This window comes from Notamacropus eugenii, chromosome 1, assembly GCF_028372415.1.
Source record: "Notamacropus eugenii isolate mMacEug1 chromosome 1, mMacEug1.pri_v2, whole genome shotgun sequence".
In the NCBI taxonomy this organism is placed as follows: Eukaryota; Metazoa; Chordata; class Mammalia; order Diprotodontia; family Macropodidae; genus Notamacropus; species Notamacropus eugenii.
Window position 1 is genome coordinate 606874157 of NC_092872.1, and position 22661 is coordinate 606896817.

A 22661-nucleotide genomic window follows, 5' to 3' on the forward strand; every position below is an offset into this window, starting at 1 on the left:
TTTGGTTGCCATGCTGAGTGACCAAAGGGGAGGGATTAGAATTCAGGCATGAAAAGCTCAGCTATGAGTACAAGCCAATAAATACTGAAAAAGAACAAGCCACTTTGTTCCTGCACCCAAACTTAAAAATAAAGGGGCTACGTCCCTGCATCAAATAGAAACACTCCTCTTTTCAATTATAACCAGGAAGGAAAAGATAGTTCCAACACTGAAGACAGTTTCCCCACCACCACTCTTCCAAAGACAAACACTTTCATACCAATCGGTGTATTTATTCACACTTTTGATAAAAATACCACTTATTAGTGAAATTATTACAATCCCAAAAGTAACTACTACACTGACATAACCCAGTGCCACAAATCAGAACATGGAATCACACAAAGCATCACAAGTACCCTAAGCACCTTTATAATTGCTCTCTTTATACATATGGTAACTCCTGTAGGTAATGAATACTAACACATCCTGAAATGAGGAAAATGAATGAAAATCAATGAAAAGGTTAGGCTCTTCAGTGTACTTCTGTGTCACATCATCTGAACAGATGCCAAGAAAGGTACTGGGAGAATCACTACCTTGGCACAAAACCGAATAGACAGCAAGGGTAGGATAAGGTGAAGTTATTTTTAGGGCTAGATCCCTTCTCCCATGATAGAAACAAGGCATGGGTGATGGCAAATCAAAGTTTCTCACCAAAGTTCTGATGACAAGGGAGACTTCAAAATCACCTACCACTTTACAGACTGCAGTTTTGTCACAGTAATTGAGCCCAGATGAGACCACTCTTACTACTTTATACCCTATAATTCAAAACCTATCTAAATCTGGAGACTGCACTTACCTTCAGGCAGGATCCTTGCACAGTCATCATAGCCAATGGTACCCATCCAGAGCAAGGCACTCTAGTCACAATCAAAACCTAATAAACTCGGTTAAGATCATTCATCCCACTCTGCAGATACTGTCAGTCTTCAAGCTGGATCTTTCTCTGGCCATTCTGGTTAATATACCTGGCCAGAGCTAAGATATTCCAAAAAAATTCAAGTCAATCATACAATTAAGAGCTAATAGCATTTCAATGCAACAAGTAGAAAGAGAGGTAATGGGAGAGGTTTTGTCAAACTGCAGTGACTGAGGAACAGTAAAGGAATGAGGCTTCTCTTTAGTTTTACTTCTCCCCTGGCTTCAAGGCTAGGCAAAATGTTCAGATGAACAGGTATATAAGTAGCTCAGCCAGCATTTCTTAATGATGGCAATTATGGTTACGGCTAGATTTTTCATTCTAAATATCTTACCTTAGTTTATGATTCTGAAACCCCTATGGGAAGAAAATTATTTTCCCTTCCCTCTGTGTTCTCTTCCCAACTAGAAACTGAGGATAAGTCCCTGGAGAATATCTCCATAGTGATTTCATGCCTAAGCTTCATCACAGGAAAAAGGTCTATATAAACTTTATGAACATCCAGAAATAAGACTGACTTAAATCAAACAAAAAGGGCTGACAAGTTTGGCATTTTCTTTGCAGTGAGGTTAAGGAGGAATCTTTTGTAGCTAAGCTAAGGAGGAATCCTCAAAGCTAGTAACAACCGTGTGATTGCCTATTCCACTTCCTTGATCAAAAATTAACACAAAATAAAAATTAAAGTTTAATTCAATATTTTTAGTAAGTTGCCTTACTATCATCTTGCCTGATCGTAGCTAAATACTATTAATGTATTATTGTTTAAAAGGGCTTCCTTTACTGATGGGCCTATGTAGGAAAGGATAGGAAGGAGATGATGGATAAGAAGACAGTACAAAACAGAAAGGGCAACAAAGGTATTAAGTAGATTTAAAATGGAATTTCACAGGGAAGAATGACACTTTCTGGGTATGGGAAGGGCATTTCTTGACACAGCTTTCATGTTGTTCCTAAACAGACAAAGATCAAGAGAAGGCACTTGGGCCACGTAGGACTGTTTCATTTATAGTTGGCATGTACAAAGACCCACTGCCAGATTTCTCAACACCCCTTTTCCCCCCATAAACTGATGAAAAATCCCAAACAGTCTTGTTAGGTGGAGTCTTCAGGAAGTGAATGAAAGCCAAGTCACTGTAGAATTGATGGCACAAAGTAAAATCCAGGCTTGAGGAAAATGTTCCAATGGGACAAATGGAAATGTTCTCATCCTTACAAAGGTATAAGAACTGTGTCCCAGATAACCTCAGTGAAACAATGAATTTAAAATTCTTGAGCCAGGAACACAACAGCTTCCCAGAAGAGATGCCAGCTTCTCAAATACTTTGATAAAAGAATGGCAAACACACTGAAAGAAGTCAGGGCCAGGTGAATTAGACTCCAGTTATCAAACTATCTTCTCTTTGTGAGTAAATCAGACCTCCTCCAATATACCTGGCTTTTCCCTGTTCTGCAGCAGGGGGCTAAAGGTCCAAGGCAGGTATGAAACAACTTCTCCCCCCCACTCTAATTCCCTTTAAGCATATTCAATGCGAGGAGGGCCACAGCTGCCCTCACTCTTTCGATCTGGGGTCTGAGTGGCTGCCTTGGCCTCACTGCCAACATCTAAGGGTTTGGCTGAGATGTAGTCCTTCACTTTGATTTCCATGTTCTTGGCTTTCAGGGTGGCCATATGCAGCTTCTCCAGGAAATCTGGCATGCCTATTGGAGAAGGGAAGATGTATATATTAGTGACATACAAAAGTTAGGGGGCACTTATATCATTAACAGCAAGAATTCAGTCCTCTCTGAGATCACAACTGTGACAATTAACTTATGGAATACTGTAGGGATCAAAGTATCTTATGATTTTGCCCAGAGGAGGGGGCAAGTTGGTGGGCAAGGAAGATGAAAAGGGGATAAGATTCCTGCATACATCAATAACTATCTTCCCTGAGCAGACTCAAAGCAAGTTCTTCTGGTCTTGAAAACCCTTTTCAAGGTAGGGATGTTCAGCCCAGGTCACGTGTCTGTATTTGGAAATGCACCAATTGGTGAAGTTTCATCTCTGCCTATATTCCTTTCCACTTATCTCCCTCATCCAAAAGAGGTTAGAAAATCTACTTATTGATAGTAGAAAAGAAGAAAGTGACATGAGAACACTCCTAAATAGAAGAAATTACAAAGAAGGAGAAACAAGATAAATGCTATGACACAAAGCTTTGGTAGCACCTTTCCAGGGCAACTTTGTCTCCCTGACAAGCTCATCATCCTCACCATATCTCACTTCTTTTAATACTGTCTAAGAAATACAAATGGGGGCAGCTAGGTGGCACAATGGATAGAGCACAAGCCCTAGAGTCAAGAGGATCAGAGCTCAAATCTGGCCTTGAACACTCGCTAGCTCTGTACCTTAACCCTGATTGCCCTCCCCTGCCTCCATCCATCCATCCATCCATCCATCCATCCATCCATCCATCCATCCATCCATCCATCCATCTATGAGTATTACAGGGTCCATGTGCAAGGATTCTCAAGTAAATGGCAATGATTCTCCTTAAATACTTCCCTCTGAACAACAAGCTAAGACTTCAGGGTTTTTTTTTAAATATCATAATTTCTTCATTATTTGATGGAAACATCACTGGTCTTTCAAGATTCTCCACATTATTATAGTATTCAAGTTCATTTCTAAGTCAATAAAGATTTAAACCTCACCACACTGCCCTTGATGTAGTAAGAAATACAATGAGAATATCCCTAATGTTCAGGTACAGAACCTACAATATGCCCAACCCAGGTTACATTCCCAGACATACAAGCGATAAATACTCACCACTGGAGACCATCCAGCTGACGCAGTAACGAGGAAACACAGTTTGGGGGTTGTCACTATATGTTAGCAAATAGTCAAAGCCATTCTGGAAAAGAACAATAGGGTAGGATAAGGGACTTTGTGTCACTCATCATAACTTCCCCAATCAACTCCAAAAAGTAACTAGGTTCTATTTCTGGAGAGCACATCAGCCATAGATATAACTTATCTCCAGTGGTCAATGGTCTTGTGATGATAACCAATATGTGAATATGCAGTGGGTAATTTTAAGTGGCACCAATGCATAAAGGGAAAAAAATGAAGGCTTATCATTTAGAATAGTGATTCCCAGAGTACCCAGGCATCCTGTGCTTTAAGAAAAAGCTTCTTTCATCAACTGGGGAATGGCTGAACAAGTTGTGGTATATGAATGTAATGGAATATTATTGTACTATAAGAAATGATGAACAGGAAGACTTCAGAGAGGCCTGGAAGGACTTATATGAACTAATGCTGAGTGAAAGGAGCAGAACCAGGAGAACTTTGTACATAACAGCAACCACAGTGTGTGAGGAATTTTTCTGGTAGACTTAGCCCTTCCCAGCAATGCAAGGACCTAAAAAATTTCCAATGGACTCAAGGCAAAACACCTTCCACATCCAGAGAAAGAACTATGGAAGTGGATTGCAGAATGAAGCAGATCATTTTCTCCTGTGTTATATTTTGTTTTATGGTTTCTCCCATTCATTTTAATTCTTCTATGCAACATGACTAAGGTGAAAATGTATTCAATAGGAATGTACGTGTAGAACCTATATAAAATTGTATGCCATCTCAAGGAGGGAAGAAGGGGAGAAAATCTAAGTTATATGGAAGTGATTGTAGAACACTGAAAACAAATAAAATAAAAAAAACAGCTTGATACACTGCTAGGCATATATCTCAAGGAAGTCAAAGGCAAAGAAAGGTCATATGTAAAGTAAAATATGAATTACAAGCACTTTTTTTTTATGGTGCAAAGAACTAGAAACAAAGTACGTCCCCCTCAATTAGGGAATGGCTAAAATAACAGTGGTACTGGAATGTAACAGATTATTACTGTAAGAAACAATATGAAGAACTCAGAGAAAAATGGGGAAGCTTTTATTACCTGCAATATGAAGTAAACAGAACCAAGAAAACAATGTTTAATTGTTTTAGAAAAAGTTTTAGAGCAGGATAATTATTCAAGTGATGATGCTTTGAAGTGAGGGATCATGAGAGCGGGACCCTGAAGAACACTTCAGATTTTTTTGATATATTGTTTAGTCTTGCAGAATTTTTCTTTCTTTCTTTTTTTTTCCTTTCTTTCTTTCTTCATACTTTTATTACAAGGAATAGCTCTTTTAGAGGGGGTGGGGAAGGAAATACAGTGAGAAATATAAGTGATGTAAAAATAGGAAACATGAATAAAAATTATTTTTTAAAAGGGAAAATTATGGTCCCATGTTTAATGAAATAAATTAAAATCTTTGTTACTATTTTTGTGACAGGGTAGAGATCTGGCTTCAAAGTCATGAAGAGGAGGAAGAGTTCAAGTGTTTCTTCTGATACAAGTGTGCCTCTGAGCAAGACACTTAATCTCTCACTGCTCGCAGAGGAGGTACCAGCATGCACTAGTAGGGGGAAATTTCCTCACTATTTGGAAGTTAAGGAGATGTAAAAACAAAATATATTAATGACTGTTTAAATCATCTCCCATTTCTAGCATTTATTCCCTCCCCTTCCAGAGATGTTTCCACACATGCTCAGGCTTCTTAAAATAAAAATGCAAGAAATTCTGCCCCTATTACTAATAACCATTCATTCTCACTTCCTTTCCCAGTTGAAATTCATGAAGGCTTTACCAAGCATTAGCATCTTAATTCCCTGCAATCTTGCCTCTGTACCCACCATTCTACTGAAAAAACTCTAAGACGGTTACCAGTGACTTCCTTTTCACCAAATGCAATGGGTTTCTGAATTCTCTTTCACCTCAACTTTTAGGTCACTTAACTAATGACTATCTATTCATTCTTGGATCTCTCTCCTTCCACTAGTTTCTGTATAATTATGCTTCCAGGTTCTCTTTTTGTATATTTTGCTGGCCCTCTTCCTTCTTTCCACAATCATCTGTGGATAGTCTCTAAGCTCATGTCTTGGCCATCTGCTTATTCTCAATACCTATTAACTCACTTAAGTCATCTACTCTCAAGATTTCAAATATTCTTTTTATATAGTTCACTCCCAAATAACACTGGATTTCTGAATGCCTACCCTGTAATATAGGGTTACACCATCCATGCTCTACAAGGTTAAGTCTACTTGAAATGTCCCATTACCTCAAGTTCAGTATGTCCACAACCAAACTTCTAAGTCTTTCTCCCAAAATTAGTGACCCTCCTTTAATATGTAAGGAGTCGGATTCCGAAGCCGAACCTCGAGCGGGAGCCTTTGTCCATTCGCCGCTCCGGACCTGCCCTCTCCGGCCCGCGCTGTCCGCCGCCATGCCCCAAGCTGATATTGCCCTGATTGGACTGGCTGTCATGGGCCAGAACCTAATTTTAAACATGAATGACCATGGCTTTGTGGTGTGTGCTTTTAATAGAACGGTCTCCAAAGTTGATGACTTCTTGGCCAATGAGGCGAAGGGGACTAAGGTGATTGGAGCTCACTCCCTGGAGGAAATGGTTTCCAAGCTGAAGAAGCCCCGTCGGATCATCCTGCTTGTCAAGGCTGGCCAGGCTGTCGATGATTTCATTGTGAAGCTGGTGCCCTTGTTGGAAGCTGGCGACATTATCATCGACGGGGGGAATTCAGAATACAGAGATACCACAAGGCGATGCCAAGACCTCAAAGCCAAAGGCATCTTGTTTGTGGGAAGTGGTGTGAGTGGTGGAGAGGAAGGGGCCCGCTATGGGCCATCTCTCATGCCTGGAGGCAACAAAGAAGCCTGGCCTCACATCAAGACAATCTTCCAAAGCATCGCTGCCAAAGTGGGCACTGGGGAACCCTGCTGTGATTGGGTGGGAGATGAAGGTGCTGGTCACTTTGTCAAGATGGTGCACAATGGGATAGAATATGGAGACATGCAGCTGATTTGTGAAGCCTATCACCTGATGAAAGACATCCTGAGCATGGAACACAATGAGATGGCCAAGGTATTTGAAGAATGGAATAAGACAGAGCTGGACTCCTTCCTGATTGAAATCACAGCCAATATCCTTAAGTTTCAAGATAGTGATGGCCAACACCTCCTGCCAAAGATCAGGGACAGTGCCGGCCAGAAAGGCACTGGGAAGTGGACGGCCATCTCCGCCCTGGAGTACGGGGTCCCTGTGACCCTCATCGGAGAGGCTGTCTTTGCACGATGTCTGTCATCTCTGAAGGACGAGCGGATCCAAGCCAGCAAGAAGTTGGTAGGCCCCCCAGAGACTAAGTTTGGGGGTGACAAGAAGTCATTCCTGGAGGACATTCGAAAGGCCCTCTATGCCTCCAAGATTATCTCTTACGCCCAAGGATTTATGCTCTTGCGTCAGGCAGCCAAAGAGTTCGGCTGGACACTCAATTATGGTGGGATTGCCCTCATGTGGAGGGGAGGCTGCATCATCCGCAGCGTCTTCCTGGGGAAGATAAAAGATGCCTTTGACCGGAACAACCAACTCCAGAACCTTCTCCTGGACGATTTCTTTAAGACTGCCATGCAGAACTGCCAGGACTCATGGCGACAGGTGATCAGCAGCGGCGTGCAGGCTGGCATCCCCATGCCCTGCTTCACCACCGCGCTTTCCTTCTATGATGGGTACAGACACGAGATGCTGCCTGCCAACCTGATCCAGGCTCAGAGGGATTACTTCGGTGCTCACACCTATGAACTCTTAACCAAACCAGGACACTTCATCCACACCAACTGGACGGGCCATGGTGGCAACGTGTCCTCCTCCTCCTACAATGCCTAAGCGGACTTTGTCTGTCTGCTGTCGGAATTCCATAGACCTGGGACATTCCTGCCACCCTCAGCTTGCACTGCATTTGTTTCTGCCCAGGGCTCTGAAAATAAATTGTTCTAAGAGCCTTCCCCTCTGGGGAGGACAATAGAGTCTGTACAGCGACTCTGTGGAGACCCTCTCTTGCCCTCTGCCCTTGCTTCTTAGAACTGCCTAGAAACCAGTCATGGACACAGAGGCTCCAACCAGCAGCCCTGCCCTGGGAGCAGGATCCATCAAGGCAGGGAACAGGCTCCTGGAGGGCAGCAGCGCACATGTCATGGTTGGGAAAGGCTCCAGTGGAATTTGACCAAAGTAGAATCCTTGTTTGTCTTACGCAGGGGAACAGCCCATATTTTACCTTTTAATAAAAACTCCATTATATTTATAAAAAAAAAAAAAATATGTAAGGAGTCAATTACACCACTATTCTAATTCTGCAGACTAAAAACCTTAGTCATCTCTGTATCTTTCTTTCATCTCTGATATGCAACCCATCACTACAGCTTACCATTTATTCCTATGAAATGTTTCTAGTACCTAGTTCCTACCACCACAGTTCAAGCCCTGATCACAGTACTGCTACAACAGTTACCTACTTTGTCTCTCTTCCCCACTAATTCATCCTGTTACAAGTTTAGGCCATTCTTACTATGTCAGTCCCTTGATGAAGAGCTTACAGTGGCTTCCTACTGTATCAAATCCAAATTTCTCTTCTTGGTTTTCAAGCAATCATAATTTGGGTTCACTCCACTTATTCAACTTTATTTCCCATTACTACTCTCTGCTCCAAACAGGTCATCTTTCTCAAACTCCCCTTCCATGAAATCATTCTCACTTCCGCCTTTGCGCACATGGTTCCCTCTACCTGGAATACTCTTTTTTTCTGTTTACCCAAAACACTACCCATTCTTTCAGACCTAGCTTCTATTTCCTCCAGGAAGCTTTTCCCTGCTTCAACAGAGCACACATAAGTATATTTGCCCCTCAAATAAAAAATATCCTTGAGTCTACAGTGTCCAAGGACCTTAATTTTTTTACATGTACTGGTCTTATCTCCCCAAGGAGAATTTAAAATCTTTGTAAGCAAGGACTATGATTTATATCTCTTTTATATCCAAACAGTATTTATATACATAATAGATACTCAATACTGGGTTTAACACAAAATATGTAACTCACCAATACTGCAAGTCACATATTACAACATCCCCATTTCCTATACTCTGCAGGAAAGAGTTGAGTCTTAGATTCTTAAAATGAATTTTAAACTTCCCAAGAAATTGAAAACTTTATTCCAAGGTAAGAACTGTTAAGAAGCATATTTCAAATAGAGAACTGAATGTTCATTTTAATAGTTTCCATTCAAGCTGTAGAATGATGACATCTTAACATGAACTTTCAACTACCCAAACAGGTTCCCCTTGAAGATAAACACAATACGCTGAAATAATAATCTCAAGTTATTCATACACCTTTAAAACCAACTAGTAATTAGGAATAATTAGAATCACAGAAAGGAGAAATAAAATTTAAGATACTCAGCTAAGTATATAAATATGTCCAAAAGCAAGTAGAAATGATTATATTACACTTGTCTAGGGTGTGACTAGGGAAAGGATGCTACCTAGTCAATGAACTATCTACTTGAACATTAATATGACAATGCCTCACCATGAGCTGGCTCCAGAAAAATGCAGCTGCTAAACACTACCTTATTCTGGGGCCTCTTCCATCAATGCCATCCTGCTGTGCAACAGTACCTCATCTCTACCCTGAGGTCAAAACCATCCAGACATTTTTGGCTGAAAGAAGGCTCACCTCATCGAATGATTTGTGGGGGCGGATAACCATCTGGGACTCATAAGATCGGACACGAACAAATTCAGGAGATTCTGGTACATTAGGATGTTCCACCGCACTATGACAAAGAAGATAAGGTGAATGATATCTCTGAGGATGAAAAGATCCGGCTAAATATCACTTGTCTTGGCAACATTTACATTAAAACAATATTAAGTGTCATGAGGCTAATAATTCAGTGGAAGAAAAGCTTTTTTTAGTTAAAAACAAAGACCATATTAAAGAAAAAAATTAAAAGACAAATTTTTTAATGGTCCTGTGATTTCATTGGTCTAGGGAGCTCCCAGAAAGAAAATCCCCTTACCAATGAAGATCTTCACATGAAGATCTACTCCACAGATTTAGTCTTCAATGAGTTTCCTGAAGCATTGTGAGATTAAGTGACCTGCCCAGGGTCACCAAGTTGACAAGTGAGAGGAGGAAATCTTCCCAACTCCAAAATTAGCCTTCTGTACAATATACCATGCTGCCTCTTTGTAAAACATAAGCTAATTAATGACACCAAAATGTGCTGTGCCACTTCTCTTTTGGCAGTCAATTAAAAGTTGTCATTCTAAAGAAATTTACTTGTTTTTCTGGAATAATTATCACTAGGAATATTCCTTCCCTTTAAATCATCCCTGACAAAGACAGAACATTTGCTACACAGAATCCACTGAGGAGAGTGTTAAACACTCCAAAGATATTTAAATGCATCTATCAACAAAAGTGAAGGTTTTGCTCAAAATCATTATTTGCCCCACAGTCAACTATACGTACCGAGACACCAACACCATCACATTGTTTTCCTGATCCACACTGTACCTCCGTACGTACACATAATCCCGTGAGTACATTGGATACTAAAGAAATATAGAAAAAATTAGTGTCTGCATCAGACACATATGATTAAAGTAAAAACATCAAGGAAAGAAAAGTACTCACAGGAAAATGAGTTACCCAGTGAAGAACTTCAGAACCACTTATCACATCCCTTTCAATCACTTCCAGCTTGATGACCAGAGCATCCCACTTCTTCCTATATTCTGTATCCAGCTGTGAAGAGAAAGAACACATAGGGGCTAAGAAATGTCAAACAAAGTTTTGGAAAGCTCTATTAAAAAATTTCCCAAACCTTAGCCACTAGAAAGTGGGACATTAAGTATTGCTTCTGTTTTTATTACCTAAAAGAGTGGTAAGTTAAAAAAAAATTAAGAGAATGTTACAAAGGGGAAGTGACAATGTACTCCACAACAAAAAGCATACATTAATAAAAAAGGGAGAAAAATGGGGAGCATAGAATAACTCATTTTTGTCATATGTATGAAATATTTAATTGTCACATCTGTTCAACCATTTAATCCAAATGCTAGGACTTAAAACTTTCAGAGAATACTACCCTACAAACTGCTGCTTAAAGTTTAAAGTTGTCTTCATATGTCATTTTTCTGGTCCATATCTGTGAGTTCCGTTAGTATGGGAACTCCCCATTTAGAAATTTCCTCTGCTGATGCATACTGGCAACTGGAATACAACTTCTCCAGCTGCCTAGGGAGCACTGAAAGATCAAGTGACTGGTCAGATCATACAGCCCAATGTTAGAGGCCAATCTTAACACCAGACAGGTTCTCCACTACATCATACTGCCTCTCATAGCTAGAGTAGGTAAAGTGGGACATAGAGGGGAAAAGGGAGACCACCATCATCACAAGCTCTGAATAGCATAGTACATTAAGCAGGAACTTATAAACAGCATGTAAATTCTGATATTTCACATGGCTCCTAGATCATCTATCAATATCTTGTGAAAATAAGTTATGAAACTAAACTAATAACAAGGGAATAAAGCCAATTAGGAAGAAAACAAAGGTTAGAGAATGACTTAAGCTGATGACTTGCCCTACCTACAAGGAAAAGTCAAGCATCTCGGTCCATCCAACTTCCCACGCAGCAAAAAAAAATAAAAACAAAAATCTTGCCATAGTTCAGATCCAAATAAAAATGAATGCCAAAGAACTAGCTAAATTCTTTGGCTATAATGAACATATGTTGTATTTTATCTATTTAGAAGACCATAAGCTAGAGCTCAACAATATTATATTGTAATAATAATTATCACAATGTAGCACATCTATAATACTTCATACTTTAAAAAATAAACCTCATTACATTCTCTCCCTTAATATTTCCAAGAGCCATGTGATCTGAGACAGACAGAGGAAATCATATTATACCCATGTGATAAATGAGAAAATAAACACTATGTTATGAATGGCCTAAATTCACAGTTACTTTGTTGTAGCAAATGTAGCAAAAAACTCAACATCCTGATACTAGTATAGTTTCTTCAGAAAGGAAGATTTTTCCGAACAATTTTTCCCCCTCTAAGCAGTACTAATAAACTTTAAGCTTTGAGGAAAAAAAGTTGACCCACCTGAACATTGAAGAATTGTCTAGGTGTCACATCAGTGTATGTCCCAAAAACTAAAAGGAAAAAAGAAGGCATGTCACAAGCGTTACTTAACTTGTATTTGAATTGGGATTAGGGTACAAATGTATCACTGAGCATTTATTTAAAGAGAGATGCAGAAACTAGTAATCACAGTGGAAGAAAAAGGGACAAGCAGATCTACATGGAAGTCAATAAGAATAAGATAGTATGAGAAAGAGAAGCCAACAACACTGCTAGCGTTCTGTACTCCTAGCCAACCAGCCAAAAAGGAAACTTGGGACTCACCTCTGTATTGGTAGAGATGAGTCCCACTGATCAGGCGCCTCCAGAGTTTGAAGTGTTTCTTGTCCATGACCATTTCCCAGGGCTGCTCTTTGGTGGCTTTATCACTTGCTTCTTCTGTTTGGGGTTTCGGTTCAGGGAGGTGGCACTCTACTCCACTGCTTCGGAACACACTGGACATTTCCTCCATTCTTTTCATCTCATCAATAGATCTGATAAAAAGGAAAGGTGAGAGACTGTAGAACCTTATGATCATTGTCACTATTCAAAAGAAATTTCAGTAAAAACAACAACAAAAACCATCAGGACAGTAATGGGAGAAAAGATTCTCTTCATTCTGAGAAACATAATTTCAATCCCAAAAGGGGTTAGAGCTTAAACTGGGCTTGATAGCTTTTTAGACCTGTGAAGAAGAGAAATAGCACTTTCAATGATATTTTCAATGAGTTGTCATTAAGAACTGAATAACTAGAAAGAAACCAACAAAGCAGGCAGTAAGACAAAAAAAAAAGATGCTAAATGAAGCAAATAATTTAATCAAACTATGAATCAAAACAGATAAGTTACTAAAACCCAAGCTCAATCTATTTTTTCCTCCTTTTTTCTGGCAAACAAATAAAACCAAAAATTTAAAACAAACGAACAAAAAGCCACCAAAAAACCTAGCAAATACGACTCAAGAAACGAAAACTGTGTTTTTAGAGCCACTGAAATGAAATAAAATCAAAATATCAAAATGCTCTTTGAAATGCAATTAGTTGGAATTTGAATCCTTGCACTAAATGAAAAGCCAAAGCATATATTTAGTATCTTAAAAATTGAAGGAAACTAAAGCATTTTAAAATACTCATTCTGAAAAATCATGTAATTACCAAAAATGTGTTTGTAAACACCAAGGACTACAGCATCTATTTATTTAATAACAGCAATAATAATAGCTAACATTTATAGTGCTTTAAGATTTGCAAAGCACTTTACACATATTATCTCATTAGATCCTCTCATCAACCCTTTGAGATACCAACTATTATTATCCTCATCTTACAGATGAGAAAACTAAAGTTAAAAGAAGTGAAGTGATTTGGCCAGGGTCACACATCTATTAAGCATCTGAGGCAGCATTTGAACTCAGGTCTTCGTGACTCCAAGTCCCAGCACTCTATCCACTATACATCTGCCATTTAACTCTCTGTATTAGCCAATCCAGTGTTCAGTTCACACTGGTGCTCAATAAAGGTTAACACATTACTAAGATAGAAGAAACTGGAAATTCTAGAAGTTATCTATAACATAAAACTCAGAAACACAGTATTAACTCCAAAGCTAATTTCACACAAATGATTATTTCTAGAGCTAGAAACAATAAGATTTCAGATCATAAGCATCAAATTCTTATTCTTGGACATGACAAAGCCTCATTTGTGATGCCAAGTATTCTTAAGTAGGCTGCTGACATAAGGATATAGACACTTCCAATTTGGCTGGATGGAGTGGTAATGAATAGCATCCTTCCTTGCCTACCAAAACCTCCAAATGTTATAAGTAAATCTTTTCCTTCAACTTCTACAAAAGAATTTTGATTAAAAGCTTTTGAATCAGTCTTCCCTCTTCTACAGTAAAGCAGCCAGTGCTCTACAAAGTGGCCTATGTGACCACGGTACAAGTTATTTAATTGAACTTGAAGCCATCCAACTTGATCTATCAAAGATTCAGTGCTACTGTCTCCTCCAAAAAATAAAAAGCAAGAGACACTTTTCTTTTACTCTATTATGCCCATTCAATTCCTGGCCAGGGCTTCAGGTTAGCCAATTCTAATACAACAGGTTTCCAAGCCAGTGATAAAGAGCAATTTAGTTTATTTACACAATTCAAAGCTTCTCCTTGCCTAGTCCAAGATGGAATCAAGCACAGCTTGAGAATTACAATAGTGGCACTGAATCTGAATATCTATATCAGAACAAAGAATTATGATTCATATCCATCACGTTCTATCCTTCAAGTGGAGAGGATGGTAATAGTTAAATGTAGTTTGAAACCAGGATACTGGAGATACTTCCCCCTCCTCAGAAACTTGCTAACAGATATAATCAGATAGCTCATCTTTTGAAATTAACTTTTAAAGCAAAAGTATTCTCTCTGGCCTGTGGTTTCAACCATGATACAAAATTCAATTCAACTGAAAACATTTTCTGGGAAAAGTTTAAAAGGCTTAAGAGTGCCCTTTCACAGCATATGTTTAAAATATTTCTACATTTGATTCAAAGCAACCATTAGAAAAATCCCATTTAAATCACTAGTTAGGAATATTTTATCTAATAATGTGTATTAAAGAGTAGCACCAAATATTGACAAGTGCTGAAGGTCAGTCACAAGAAGCCAGACACCACTCACAAAACTTTTCTAATAGGAAAACAGCACGAGTTATTTTAAGAACAAAGAATTGTTAAGTTATGATACCTATTTCACAACAGGGGCAGATATTCCACTACCCATGTGACCTTCAGCAAATTCAGTAAACTCTGTATAACCTGCAGTGCTAAAGGTTAAATAAAGTAATCATAAAAATCTCAGCATAAGGCCAATTTGTAACAAGGAATTTTAAAATCTGAAAGGGAAGACCTAAAAGTGCTGGAAAATTTAAAAAATCCTATCAAAACAAAATAAAGAGTAGTACAGATTGCCTGCCTACCTATCTACCGTGCTTCCAATCTTGTACACTAATCTCTGGGTCATTCTGAGATTGATATAAGGTACCAGTAACAACTGTGACAAGTGAGCTTGACTTTAATTCCTTTCAAAATTCCAAAGCAGATTGTTAAAGGTGGTTAATAAACATCTTTAAAAAGAACATGAACAAAGAAACACAAGGTGGTGTAAGGGGAAAAGTGCTAGACTTAGAGTGGAGAAAGACCTGGGGATGCATCCTACCTCTTGGGTTTACTAGCTATAAGACCATGGACAACTCATTTAGCATCTTTGGATCTCAGTTTCCTTATTTGGAAAATAGGGATAATATCTATATTGTCCCTAACTCACAAGGTTGCTTTTAAGATTCAAATGAGGTTGTTACATACAATCTGAAAACTTTAAAATGCTAAACACTATAAAGAGCCAGGATGGCGTCATGAAGAACAGATACTACCAGATTAACTTCATTTCCTTTGTTGACAGTGCCAATCAGTCAGTTAATAAGCACATATTAAGTTCCTACTAAAAGCCAGACACTGTGCTAAGCCTGGAGTTAGACCCAAAATGAGACAAGATAACCCAGACCATGGAGGAGCTCACAATATGATGAGAGAGACAACAGTGTGAGACAAGAAACATCTACTAGGGTCTTTGCCATGCAGGATGGGCTGTTTTCCCCAAATGGCAGGAAAGCTGTCCCTAGGACTTAATTGGTCCAGGGAACAATACATAGGCATTAAGGAGACTTTCTAGTTACCTAAGGCATTGAAGTCAAAAGAAGGAATCTGTGTATCCCTATGGGCCTCACAGTGACTTAGAAAGCCACAAATTTAACACTATTTGCACTGTATTTTTATTTTTTTATATTTTATTTTGTTAAACATTTCCTGATTATATCTTAACATGGACTATACTCTAAGAGTTTTGCCAGGTTGCTTGTGCCAGCTGGTCAGCCCCTCTTACAGTGAACATTAAAAAGTCAGCCTACAAGGCTCTGTGGTCCCTCAGATTTGACAGATATCCCACTGCCAAGCAAGTTAAAACCGGACCCTCTGATCAGGTGTGTTTCTCTGTAGTGAAGAGAAAGCTGCATTTGGTTGAAGTAGTGCTATACCCTTACTGAGTATAGTTTCCATGCTACTGTTAAGTAAATGTCTTTTTAAAGTACCAGATGGGTCTACCAATTGTTTCATTTCATCTCAATACTGAGCCTTAACATCTGGGGCTGACCCCAGACTGGGTTTACTGGACTAGTAAATCAGGGGAATATTATGAAAATAGTTCACCTAGATGCTAGTTAAGCATCTGACCAAATTTTCATGCTCCTCTTATGGAAAAGATGGATATACAGTTAAGACAATAATACCGCTCAGTGGAACAGAAACTGATTGCTTGGCAAATCTCTAAGAGTAGCAGTAATGTTTCAAAGTCAGCTTGAAAGAAAGGTCTGTAATATAGTGCTCCAGAAATCTGTGCTTGGCCTTATATTTATGCTGAGTTGACATTTTTTATTAGTGACGCAGATGGTACAATTATCACTTGGATTCAAAACAGTAATTTTATAAGCATAACATCAGCTTGGGAAACACAAGTGGACAACAATGCTTTTTGAAAATCATCTGGGTTGCATCTCCTTGCCTTCATTGGAGTAGAAAACTAAAATGCAGAATACTGCTATAGTCAGTTGATATGTTTATTAGTTTTACTTAAATATGTTTTTTTCCCTTTTTTATTTCAAAGGATGGTTCACTAAGTAGGAGATAAAGGATATATTTGAAAATGAAAGCGATATGGAAACAAAAGATATCAATAATTTTTTTTAATAATCTAGGGTTTTTCATAGATTGAATTGCTAAGAAAACTAATCTGATTTTGGGCTTCAATCAAATGTCAGAGCATCCAGGGAGATGACAACGTTGATGTATTTTGCACTGAGCAGACCACAATCTTAAGTACTGTGTTTAATTTTGGGCACCATATTAAAAACAAACACACTGATAAGATGTAATGTAGGACAGCAGTTCTCCAAGTATAATCTGGTTCTCAAAGTACAGGATCCCTAAAACCTTTTCAGAGGATCTGTGGGATCAAAACTATGTTCATAACAATACTAAGACATTATTTACCTATTAAAATGTCCCTCCTTTTTTTGAATAACACATCTGAAACTGGATTTTCTTCTCATATTTACAACAAAACAACATAACACAACAGATTAAATGCAAAAGATAGGAGAATCCGAAAGTCTTCTCTGAGTAAGCTCCGTAGCACAGTGCAGAGTGCTAGAGACGGATCGAGGAAGCCCTGAGGTCAAACTCTGCTTCAGACACCTAGTGAATTGTGCGATTCTGGGCAAGTCATTTAAATTTGTCTCAATTTCCTCACCTGTCAAATGGTGACAATAACAGACCTACTTTTCAGTACTGCTGTGAGGATCAAATGAGATGAACATAACTGCTATATTATTATTATTCCGTTAAGCCAGACATTAAAGAGATTTGCGAAAAGATGTAAAACAATTAAAATTTTGTAAAATTTGTTTCTGCAAGTTGCTGTTCATAAAAACATGTTATTTATATCATCATGAAATGGTTTTTGTTATTTTTAATTAATAAACAGCTGGTTTTAATTTCTAGACAGTAAATATTAATATAACCCATAATATAAACAAATGCTCTTTGGGGGGGGCCTCAATAATTTTCAAGAGTGCAAAAGGGTCCTAAGGCCAAAACGTTTGAGAATCACTGTATTGTAGCCAGGGGACAGTGACCAGGCAAGAGGTATGATGACTGTTTTAAATATCTGAAGAGCACAGGAATATGTGAAATTTGTTCAGCTTGGCCTCAGAGTGCCATAGTACTACTATGAGAGACAGACAGAGGTTACAGAGACAAATTTAAGCTGACGTAATTAAAAACTTCCCAACAATTAGAACTACCCAAGAATGGAATGTGAGCTCCTTGAGAGCAGAAAACAGCATTTTCTAATTGTATTCCCAGTATTTTGTCTGTAGAAAACACTAAATATTTTTCATTCTTTGATAGTGGAATCCTCTTCATCAAAGCCTTCAGCTGAAGACTGGAGGTCTATTTCTGAAGGATTTTGTTAGAGGTCCTTTTTCAAGTACAGTTTGCACCAAATGGTCTTTTAAGATCCCTTTCAACTCAGAGACTGTGACTTTGTCTTAACAAAACTTGGTTTCACATAATTTCCACCTCAGTTTCCAAACTAACATCACAGTTGGTAATTTTCAGTTAGTAACCTGAAACCCTAAAGATTTACACTATTATTTATGGGCCACTTCACTTAGCTGCTCTACAGAAGAATGGAGAAACTCAAAAATCTCAGGTCAACTTTTACCTAGTTTTGATAATATGGAACAAAGACACCAGAAATATAACCTGACCTGGTGGCCTTAATGCAGGAGCTCTTAAACAAAAGAAGCTTTAATCTCAATGACAGAAGAAAGTCATCTTCCTCACCAGTAAGCCAAAAGGATTTCATTAAATGCACTCTAATAAATATCATACTGAAATATTCAAGTATGCAATTTCCCAGGTTGAGTTTAGAAATGGGTAAGAAAGACAATATTCTCTACTTTACTGCCAATCTGTAAACACATGTTTCTGGTATGAATTAGAGCAAGAGTCTAAGGAAGCATTCATAGTTTCTTCCCATGTCTGTTCAGCACACTGTTTATTTCTTAATTTCCTTCCTCTCCTACTGTTGGGTTTTTGTTTTTTATTTTTGAAAAGTTACAAGGAAATAAGTAAAAATGTTTTATTTTTCCTTAACAAAGGGTACTAGACTCACAGGTCACTATTTTGAAAGTCTAGACAACAACAAAAATAATCAAGATTTATTTAAAAAAATACAAAGGGGCTTAGTTCCAGGCTAAGAATTAAAGAGATATGAGTTATAAACTTTTGGCCCCAACAATGACTCAGAAAGTGACCTTGTACAAGTTCCTTTCTCTCTCAGGTTCTCTTGACGCTGCTAAAATTAACGAATGTTAGTAAAGTCCTTTAAGCTCTCTGGAGGTAAGTACTTAGAATAGAAAGTGTCAATGTTCTTCTATTACAGGGATAAGGGGCCTTCACTCTGAATAGAAAACAAAGAACAGTGATGTAACACAAGACAGTTTAACATGTATATTCAATTTAAAATGCCTGCTGTGTAATCACTGGGATTTAGTAACCATGTAAAAATAATGGTTTTATTACATTAGCAGCAAGTATACTGCCCTCTAAGAATAAAAATTCTGTAGGAAACATATACAGTTGTACATGCAGTGCTTCATTACTTAAAAAAAAAAATCAACACTTCAATATTAAAGCTAACCCAAAAACTCTGGGAAATAACAATCCCGAGTAAGCTGGTTATGATAATCTTTCAAAGTGCATATTTCAAAGCAGATGGAATCAATCAACATGTATTTATTAAATATGAATAATATTCAACACCAAGCAAAGAAAGTCAATCTGTCTCGAGAGTGTTTTACAAAACATCAAAATCATAAGTTAACAATTACAGAGACCTAAAATACCACTATACAACCAAATTCTCCATGAAAAAAATTTCACTCACATTTATTATCTTATCAAGCTGACAATAATTTTTCTTGTCTTATTGTTTTTAAATCTAGAGGGCTGTAGCACGAAGACCAAATTATGGGCGTGAAATTTAACATGATTTTATAAGAACAGTATTCATAAAAAACTCAATAAAGCAATTCTTCCAGATTTTAGTTTAGGCATTTTAAAAAAGTCGTAGCCTTTGTTATGAGAAACAAACCCCAAAGCCAGTAAAAATGGATTAGGGCCCAGAGTGTATCCAAAACATGGATTTCACTCAGTCCAAAAGGGAGGGGCTGATAAAATATTTATCCTGGTCACCAAATTGCCAGATCTCTGCCAAGACGCTATGGTTGCCACTTCACAGGCATATACCCAGTTACTTCTGGAAGAAGGATTTGCATTTTAAGCCTTATCCTTAACTTAGAAATAAAAATTTATCCCTATCACAGAAATTTCAAGAATTATCAAACAAATGAAGGCAACCACGGGGAGGCTGGTGCACTTTTCTGTATCCCTAGAATCATAAACCAATCTTGGAGCAGTGAGGCACAGAGGTTCCTGCAGAACTCCTAGGCAAACTAACCATAAGGGAGATGCAATAATCCTGGAGCTAGCACTGATGATGTCCAGCAGTGACCAAGCCCTATTAAATAAACTAGGTGTGACCTGATTTTCAGGGCCTGAAATCTCGTCACCTTTTCTGCTAACTCATACTGGAAGGAAGTTTCTATTCTGACTCTTCAATGTCTTCCGTGGCACTAGAAAGCTTCGGTACTGCTTTCTGACAAACTCCAGCTTTTTGGTCTCAAGTTGTGTTTTGTTGTTTTTCTCATGGCAGACCTGCCCTCAGACTGGAGGCGTTCACTAAACCGGCTTTGAAGTTTAGATGGGAGACTTAACAATAGCAAGAATATTTCCAGCACAAAAAAGAAACCTTACTTCACCAGTCTGCGCATCCCAGTTCCCCACAAGACGGATCACTACACCTCCTATTCCCTGTGCCCAGCGCAGTCACTGCCGCAGCTCAGCACCCCGGTGAGGGCCTTCCCCAGGCACCGAACCCTCCAAGCTCCCTCGGAAAGCAGGCCCTCACCTCTGTAACTCCTCTTCCTTGATCCTCTCCTCTTCCCACACGAAGATGCCGCTCAGAGCAGCCATCAGCTTGCAGGCATTCCCGTGGCGGCTGTGCAACTTGCGCCAGAGGCGGCTCCAGAGGCTCCAGCGCGTCCTCTCCGAGTAGATGTTGCTGTAGAGCTGGCCGATCTGCTGGGCACGGCGGACCCTCAGGCTGGTGACATAGCTGCACTGGTTGGCCAGCAGCGAGAGCAGGCTCTTGCTCTGCCGAGGGCCTCTTCCAATCTCCTTGTGGAACCAGCTCAGGACCTGCTGCACCCTGCCCTTCAGGGAGCTCCCCTGGTGCCCCCAGCCCAGACTCCCATCCGCAAGACTGGCAAACCGGGCTGAGCTCACACAGTAGGAATAGACACTGGAGGGCGACCTCCTCTGCAGCGAGTGGAACATTCCTGCTAAGTCGGTCCGACCGGTCGGTCCCCCTCGACACCCTCCCACGGAAAGGATTAGTCAAAGCGAGTCGCTTACAAAACTGGGACTCACCAGGAGCCTCTTTCTCAAACCATCAAGTCCAGGGGGGACCCTCAGTTTCAGCATTTGATTCACAAATAGAGTGATTGGAATCTTAGCTTCTGGGGGAGAAAAACCTATTCTTTCTCTACGCAACTGGGCCCCAAACAACCCACCCAAATCCCTAACGGAGAGGAACACAAAGACCCCAGGAGCAAACAGGTAACGTGCCAGATGTTTCTGGGGTTAGGGTGGCAAAGTGCTTGGCCCGATTCCTGCTACGTTAGAACTGAGGCTGGACTTCTCAGCGTCCTGGGAAACAAGGGAGTCAATCTGATGGCAGCCGAGACGATTCTGGGGTCGCTACTGGGAAACCCCGTGAGGATGCGGGGCGGGAAGAGATGGAAGAAAGAGAGGAGGAAGGCGGAGCCTGAGGGAGGCAGTGAGCAGGCGAGCGTGCACAGGTGGGTGACTGGGAAGCTTCATGCGGCCCAGGCCCGTGGGACAAGCGAGACTGGCCGCCCCAGCCGAGGGGCAGGGCGACCTCGGACTGGAGACCTGCACTGGTCGGGCAGGTGGGAGAGGGCTGCTCGGGTGGAGGCTGGACCTACGGGGCGGGTTAGACTGGGCCCTGAGTAACCAGTCCGTTAAGGCTTGTAGGCCTGGGCTCCCCTCGCTGGGCCCCCGCGGCCTCGGTGTCTCGTCCCCGGCGCCACAGGCCCGACTGGGCCCCGCCCCCGCGCGCACAGGCCTCCGGCCTCCTCCGCAGCAGCCGCAGGATCCAGGACCAACAGCTGCGGGCCGCCGTGCGCAGCGGGCCAGAAGGGGCCTAAATGGAGGTCGGGCGCTGGCAGGTTCTCCTCGGGGTAGTCTGGCCAGGCCGCTGCGGAGATTCCCGACCGCTCTTCAGCAGCCACCACACGCTCCTCTCCCTGCAACCTACCACCCCACCCCCCCTCCCCCCGACTGCGGCTAACTCTCTTCTGATTGGCCGTAACCTTTGCCCTCCCGCCACTCACTGGCGCCGAGGAGTGCTCGTCACGCAGTCCGACGCCAATTCGCCTAGCCTCCGCATCCGCTAGCAGGATAGGTGGAGCCCGCGTGCTGCCCGAACCAGTCAAGGGCGTCTTAGAGACCACCAAGGACCCTTCCCGCCCCGCCCTCCTCACGCAGCTGTCCATGGAGGTGCCTGCGTGAGTGACTGTTTTGTGTTCACGTGTTCGTGGAAGGGAAGGCTATTCCCGAGCCCTGGCAAGTTAGGAAAGAGATCGCAACCTCTAGACAAATCCCCGTTCCACCTGTTTTCTACAACGGCACTGGTGCGACTACTCCAGAACTGGGTGACATCATCACTTGAAGACTCAAGGGCCGCAGGAACACCAGAAGGATCCCAAGACCCCGTCGCTGGGTGCCAGTCGTGACTGCGGATGATCTCATGAACCTTTTGGATCCTGTATGCAGATGATTCCCAAACTCACCT

The 22661-nt window shown here is 40.5% G+C and overlaps 1 protein-coding gene and 1 pseudogene across 1 annotated transcript; one reads left to right on the forward strand and one right to left on the reverse strand.

Annotated features, from left to right (window-relative positions):
* Positions 1-251: 251 nt before the first annotated feature.
* STARD7 (StAR related lipid transfer domain containing 7) lies at positions 252-22130 on the reverse strand. The gene is made up of 8 exons (XM_072634777.1): positions 20694-22130; positions 12339-12547; positions 12036-12085; positions 10547-10657; positions 10382-10464; positions 9581-9680; positions 3777-3861; positions 252-2662 (listed from the first exon to the last, which is right to left on the reverse strand). The coding sequence occupies exons 1-8, from the start codon at positions 21119-21121 to the stop codon at positions 2478-2480; spliced, it is 1251 nt and encodes a 416-aa protein (XP_072490878.1). The 5' UTR covers positions 21122-22130; the 3' UTR covers positions 252-2477.
* Positions 5080-7872, forward strand: LOC140520666 (6-phosphogluconate dehydrogenase, decarboxylating pseudogene; annotated as a pseudogene).
* Positions 22131-22661: the final 531 nt, after the last annotated feature.